Source organism: Centroberyx affinis, unplaced genomic scaffold (genome assembly GCF_046629955.1).
Source record: "Centroberyx affinis isolate AG114_WGS23_722 - 3 ecotype Tasmania unplaced genomic scaffold, CSIRO-AGI_Caff_v1 ptg000939l_1, whole genome shotgun sequence".
Classification (NCBI taxonomy): Eukaryota; Metazoa; Chordata; class Actinopteri; order Beryciformes; family Berycidae; genus Centroberyx; species Centroberyx affinis.
Window position 1 is genome coordinate 157414 of NW_027279514.1, and position 7587 is coordinate 165000.

Sequence of the window (7587 nt, forward strand, 5' to 3'; positions counted from 1 at the left end):
TGAATTAAATATAATTTCTGTGAAGAGTGACCGATGTGTGACAGAGGAAATTACATGCAATGCAGGCTGTCAGCAGCTGGATTCAAACCCATAACATTGCAAGTAAGAGGTCCCAAACTTGAGGCCTTCTCACCTGGAGGGTCCAGAGGCCTCGCGGCTGCTCCCCCCAGCAGTGGACGCTCATCAGGGTCCAGCTTTTCAAGCCGGCGCTCGAGGCGTCGTTGGGCCGGGTGTCCAGCAGGAGCGACACGGTGCCGGCAGGAGACTCCAGGCCTATGGAAAGGTCACCACGACACACAGCGCTGATGCTCACCCGCACCTGGTGGGAGACGTGAACAGACGTGAGGAGGACGGTGTGAACATGGAGAGGGCTGGAGGGATATAGAGAGAAAGAAAGCAAGAGGGAGGAAGGGAAAGGGTAGAAATAGAGGGTCAAAGAACAAGAGAAAGCAAACAGTAAACATGTCGTCCCACACCAATGATGCAGTCCCCCTCTAGGCCAATCGGTAACAAATATGTCACCTTGTGGTTGTTTATTGTGTGGGACAGGAATACCTGAAGAGGAGCCAATACTCAGTGGACCGAATCTTTTGAAGTGTACTGGACTGACTGGTTATTCAAATTTTTACATTTGTCATGCATTTATACTGCCCCTCCTTGGGCCAATCAGCATCAATTTTGAAAATGTTGGAATGCGGTGAGATGCATCATTCTGTCATGTTTTGTCAAAATCAAATCAATCGATGTATGAAATATGGAATGTGACACATGGACAAACAAACAATTTAGCATGGCATGTAGCATGGGGGGCCCTAGGGCCAATCAATGTAGTTGCGATCAATGTAGTTGCTGAGATAGGGCCAATCAATGTAGTTGCTGAGATGCATCATTTCCCCATGTTTTGTCCAAATCTGATCAGTGTTGTCGAAGATATTGCATGTGACAGACGGATGGACGAACCAATGGATGGCCAGAGAATGATCCACAGTCCCCTCCAAAAAGGAAGATGGAAAAGTAGGAAGAGAGAGGATCAGAAAAAGAAGAGACAGAGTAAAACAGCTAAGGGGAATATTAGCTAAATGATTAAAAGAAGCACATGTAGTTGCCCCCGAACCCCCCCATCCCCTCCAGTAAACACCCTCCCTGTCCCTGTTCATCTCAAGCAGCACATCTGGTGTGACAATGGCACATCGCAGAGAGAGCCGCCAAGCTGCAAAAAGACTGACAGCCTGCTCCTGTTTACGGCGCGTTACCACGGCAACACGTCCATCAATCACACCTCGCAGCGATGGCCTGACCCACGCTTTCTGCCAGGGAGGAGAGCCGCAAAGATGAAGCCTTTTCAATTTACATGCTGACACACTCCCGCTCTCTCTCCTCGCTGTTTCACAAGTACACACACACACACACACTCAAATGCGCACATACACACAGATGTATATGTATGCATGCATACACAGTTAAACATTAGTACATCTGCATGTATGTGCATGAACGCAAGCGACACAAGCACACAGACACGCCATTTTGTACAAATGACACGGCCAACACATTACACATCACAGTTACATCCTTTTGTATCGCTGCTGTTCCAGATAAAACACATAACAGACAACCTGGTGGATGCTGTTTGTGTGAAATGTTCAGGCTTTGTTGAGAGAAGTACATTTAGCATGTAAAAAAAACAGCAGAAATGAAGAAACTTCAGAAGCTATGGAAGGGTGGACAACATGGCTTGATGTTATTAAAAATTAGTCTTGAATGCCATATTTCCTTTATTTGTCCATTGTCAACAGTCACAGGAAAAATTGGTGAGAAAGAAGGGTTGGAATAAAGCAAAGGTTGTGAGTCAGATAAGATTTAGACCCACAGTACAGTGAGTATATGGCATGAGCATGACACTCAAATGGCATATCTTTAGTGATTGCAGCATGGCGTACCAGTGGGCATATCATATCATCATAGATTTTTGAACAATTCATTGTCATGACATCTCATGTCCGTCTGACCTGAACGTGCTCCAGAGTGTTGACCTCATCAGCCCTCCCATGGCAGCCCTCTGATTGGATGCTCACACTGACCACTCCTCCTGAAGCAAGGATCCTGACCAATAAAAGAACAGATCATGCTTGTCAGTGAACACCCTCTCTCTCACATGCTTGCACTCTCTCAGACACACTCTCACACAAACACACACAAAGCAGTGACAGCAGCTTAAGATAAGATGAAACTATATTGATCCCCGTCTGGAAATTGTTTTGTTGAAGCAGCAAAAGTAATAGGATACAGCAAGGAAAAAAGGGGAAATAGGCACAAAAATATAATGTAAAGTAAGCAATAAAAAGCAATAAAAGCAATAAAAATAGAACATAAAACATTGTGGGGCTTATATAAACAAACGCAGCAAACAGTTTCAAAATGTTTTTTTTCCCTAATAAAAAAAACAAAGCTTGTCTACCTGGCGGGATGGAGCGTGACTTCCTGTGTGCACGTCCTGTGTGGAGCCACGCCGTTGAAGCGTACGGCCTGCTGCACCATCAGCCCCGCATCCAGCACTCCAAAGCCATACCTGAAATAAGAGGGAAACATACACTCATCTCTGTGTGTGTGTGTGTGTGTGTATGTGTGTATGCGTATGACACACATGCATGCCTGTGCGCTTATGTGCTTCCACACACGTGCATTGGAAGCTTTCACGTGGGCGGCTGAATGTGCTGCAGGACCAGAGAAAGCGCTAATGGCTCCGACGTGAGGAGGCAACAAGTCATTTACGAAGATGATGTTGTCCTCTGACACAATCACTTCCCGTTCTGTCCGGGCTGCTGGGGCTGAGGGCCGCTGTTTGCACCACCCATAATTGCCTGGAGGATTGATTCTGAACGATGTGCCGTCTCATGGACTGTAATCAAGCCTCATTATTCATTCTTTACCACCCCAATCTGGGTGCTGGAAACACAATGGCTGCCCCTTAAGCGGCATTGCTGCCTGGCGACTGTATGACCACTACAGTACTTTCTCTCTCTCTCTCTATCTCATTCTCTGTCCTCCACTTTACTCCTCCTGCTTCACCACCTCTTTACCTCTCTTTTGAATCGTTTGCTCTCATCTCTCCTCTTTGCCCTCTCCCTTGTACAGGGCGGCCTGCTATTCTGTGTTCTCTTCCTCTCTAAATTCTCCTTCATTCGCCTCCATCAACCTGAATTTCTTGCCTCGGAACTCTTAGGCGCTAACTCTCCTCCAGTGCTTCAGCGATGCTGAAATCACAGTCCTCCCAGTCTCTCCTTAATTCTCCCTCACTTCCTTCATTTTCATGCAGTTTCTCTCTTTCAATTCCCTCTTGTTAAAATCACAGTCCTCAGACCGAGTAGCCGCGCCGTCACTACGTTCCTCCTCCTCGTCTCCCTGCCCCTGGAAATCCAGAGGGGGTGACAAAGAGCTAATTTCTGCCATTATTACCATACACACCTTATGCCGTTAATCTGCAATAAGTGAAATTCATTATCCTGATGACGGGGTCTCTCGGAGCAGCGGAGAGAGAGAGACAGGAGAAAGGAGAGGAGAGAACTGATCAATAACTCAATCTGCTGCCCTGCATGGGGCTCCGTCTCCTCTGTCTCAGACTGTCAGTGTGTCTGAGGAGGGAAGGCAGAAGCTCCAGCCCGCGCCGTCCTCGTCCTAACAGCGTGCAGCGCGATCAATGGACACAATCTAATCAGCCACTATCACCACCAATGACTTTTAGCATGCAGGGCCGAGCATAATAGCATTAGGCAGAGGGGTGTGTGGGGTTGTAGCGAGGTGCGCTGCTGAAGTTCAAGGTCACTCAGGGGGACTGTGAATGCTGTGAGAGTTAGAGCAGAGCGCAGTCGACAGTCTTTGAATGCAGAAGCCTCGAGTAGCGATTGCTAAGGCGTCAGCTAATGGGGATCCTAATAAAGTATAAAGAAGAGAACCATTTCAAAGGGGTGTATTCATGAGCGTTAGTCAACTAAAACCCTATGGTATCGGCAAAGTCCCTGCACCTACTATCATTTGCCTCTAAAACTTCCACATCTGCTTATATACACTAAATATTTGGGGACAAAGTGAAGCAACCACTGATGAAAAACAAGATCTTAGAATTTAGTAATAAGATCTGATGTGATGTGATAGATGATTAGATCTAAATCACCAAACGCACACAGGTTACAAGGAACATTCGTCCTGAAAGCTCTTCAATGCGCTTTTTTTTTTATGATATAGTGTCTAAATACATTTCCGCCAATTTCATAATGACAAAAACTACAAGATCAAATTTGCTCTCGCCTATGCTAAGAGAGACCTGATGACCATGGGCCGATTCATCAGCAACAACAAAACAAGAGGCTTGAGCTGCCTACTCTCCTGCCATAATCACCATGATATATATTAAACATACCCAGTTATGTTAATGAGGTCATTAATTAAGCTAATTAATGCATTCATTAGCAAATATTTCTATGGTGACATACTTGTCTTAACATAACACATGTATGGTATTAATATAAACTCTGTATCTTAAAGCATTAAGTAGTTATAGTAGTTTCATGAGAATCAGTTATTCCTCATTAATATGCAAATGTATGCAGCAAGGTGCTCTAAGATCTAATCAGATCATCTGCTCTATAGGGAGAATAAGTATGAAGTGTCTATCATGTGTTGTTCTTGAGTTATTGTGTTCACAAGGATGTCTCTACATACATACAAGACAGATAGTCGTCACCATGACAACATAATGTCCCACATACCATGTACCATGGTGGCAAGATATAAAAAGACAGAAAAATCAAGGTGGAAGTGCAGCAGTTCTACTAAGAGTTTCCTGTAGTTTTAATTTTGCAGCCTAAAATAGAAAAGAGAGGCTTCCCATAAAACAAAAACTGCTGGTGACCGGGTCTCGCCACCCTGCTCCCTGTTAGTGATTAAATATACCCTCCCCACCCCATTCCCCTTAGCCAGAGCTCTGCACCTATTAAATCCTATAGCTCCTGCAGATCGATCGGGCCTGGCCCCGGCTCCGCGGCCATAAACCCACACAGACATATATCTGATAGAGAAAGCTGCGGGAAACAGGTTTACCCACGATAGAACATGATGAAAATGACAGATTTTATGTCCCCTGCTATGTCAATGAAACACCACCGCTGAGCTGAGCTGCTTTTCAGGGAGACTCCCCGGCCCTTACAGCCGTCTCATCTGATCCCACCACTCGCTAGGAAGGGAGAGAGTCCACACTGCCATGTTCAGCAGGAACTAGGGATGGGACAATATATGGAAATTCAATATATCGCAATACAAAAATGTGACAATACGTATCGTGGGGCAGAAACATGAATTGTGATATTAGTTCCATTTTATTCTGCTGTAGTAATCACAAATGAGACGGCTTGCCCATCACAGTTTCACAAGCTCTCCATTAAAATTATATTATTTGCACTTTGTAATGACATTTTTAAGTTGTTGTTTACATTCTAGTAAGCCAATGGCATTTCTAGAAAGATTTGTGGCTCAGAAATAAACATAATCATACTTTGTTGTCATTGAACTACTGTATGTGCAGAACAGTTTTCATATCCGTTTGGTTTGTGATATCGTCTACATATTGTTTACTCATCCAAATGTAAGGAAATTGTCATAGCATAACTTCAATTTTTTTCTCTGCCAGATGTGATTTTTGGGTTTAGAAAATCAGACAAAGCCATGTTCAACATTAAAACATCTTTAAATGAGATGAAAGCAGCATAATGCACTGCACTGCAAGCAATTAGTCAGAAAAACACAGTCATCCAATTTCAACTTGTTCTCTGTCCACCTCCTGCGTGGTCGGAGGGAGGTTGAGCCAAGCCAACTACAGAGTGACAGCCGATCTTCTGTCCACCCAGCACGAAGCATGTTAAACCCCCGACCCCCCGCCTCCGCACATATCGAGTCTGCGGCCCTCGCATTTTCTCCATCCACTCTCACTCCTCGGTGGCGAATGCCCTTGCAAACTCTACCTCCCCCCACCCCCTCCCGCCTTTCTTTTTATCCATTAGGACGCAGGCCACTCCCCCCACCTCTCCATGGGGCCTCTTTGTAACTGTCGAGGAACCCTTTTCACTTTTTGTTCTGCAGGCCTTCCCAGGTCCTTTCTCTGTTGATATTCACACCATCTGCCAGCGGCAGGGGAAGGTGCACACAACCCCAACTAGCATGGAGACGTCAAGATCTCCAGGGTCGGGCTCTTTCCTTCTTCTTTGCGCACGGCGTTAAAAACACAGTTATCACAACGGCCACGCTGCAGCCAAAACATATTTTTCCCAGAATCGGCTGCTATCCAGGGACCTAGCCGTGGTGGTTTCACCCCTTGTTTGCAGTGGTACATCCTGCTAAGTCCCCCCCAATAGAAGTGGCTGTAAAGAATCACTCAAGCCGCACTAAGCAGCTGCCTGCGAGTTAGGTCATTTTCCCAGGAGCCGGAGAGTGGGCATTGGCAGGACCTCAAAAAGAGGGGACACCATCTGTTCAGCGCCTGAAAAGGTTGGTGACACCTTCTGTGGTACCAACAACCTCTAATTAAGTGGCCAGGAATGCAGCAGCAGCTCCCCCGTATGATTGGTGGGCTCGCTTTGCTTATCATGATGGTAATATAGCAGACCCCCGGTCAGTTTCACCCACCACTCCATCACATCTGGCTGTGGATGAATGACAGATGAACGTAGACACAATAAACACTTGACCAGGGTGACACATGTCTATAGCAGCCAACCACTGCACAAAAAATATATTTATCTATATTTTGAATCATTTATTTATAGTCTTTTTGTATCCTTATGTATCAGTTAATTGAATATTTATCAGGAGTGTAAAACACAGCATTAGCTCTATGGTCAATCCCAGCGCGGTTTGTTTCTGTCATATCGCAATGCACTAATTTCATTAACATTAGGACTTAAACGAAATAACAAATAGACTTAACATTCCTCTGATTTCCATCTCTCTTAGAGCCAAAGCTGCTCAGAAATGTAACTAATTAGGCTTATTAAGTAATTAAGAAGAGAGGTCTTAATTATATCAGCGCCACTGGGACCTGCAGGGCCTTGCCATGAAATGCTGCGGTGCGCCGCTCGGCTTTGTTGGTTTTGATGTTATACAATTTTATCCACTTAACTGAAGTGTCTGGTCTGGTCTGAAAAGTTGTTCTTGTTCTAATAGAGACGTACAGAACATATCTGAAGGGGGAAAAAAATACGGTGTATTAGGCAACTATCTGTCTGACTTGAAATTACACAGAAAGAAACAATAAGCAGCATTCAACACCATAGTCTCGAAATGTCAAGCGAATTACCTCGCAAAGAGTTAAAAGTTTAATGAAATATATGGCGGGGAGGAAAATGAGGGGTTTGGCACCGGCATGGACTTAGTCTCAGGAGAATGGGCACCGAACGGCCCTCAGTCTCTACAGCCATCAGTCAAAGTAGCAGCCAACCGTCCCCTTCCCTTACACAAGGAGACTTCTCTCTGGAAGCCACAATGATCTATACCCCATGACCTCACTCTCAGTGTCCAACATATTTTGATTTGTAGCTC

The 7587-nt window shown here is 45.1% G+C and overlaps 1 protein-coding gene across 1 annotated transcript in view; it reads right to left on the reverse strand.

Annotated features, from left to right (window-relative positions):
- LOC139645994 (endoprotease bli-like) overlaps positions 1-7587 on the reverse strand; it is a 160580-nt gene that overhangs the window by 19405 nt on the left and 133588 nt on the right. The window contains exons 13-15 of the mRNA XM_071521882.1: positions 2459-2569; positions 2010-2103; positions 134-319 (exon numbers count right to left, since the gene is read on the reverse strand). Of these exons, the coding sequence (XP_071377983.1) occupies positions 134-319; positions 2010-2103; positions 2459-2569 (391 nt within the window). The remainder of the gene's footprint in view (positions 1-133; positions 320-2009; positions 2104-2458; positions 2570-7587) is intronic.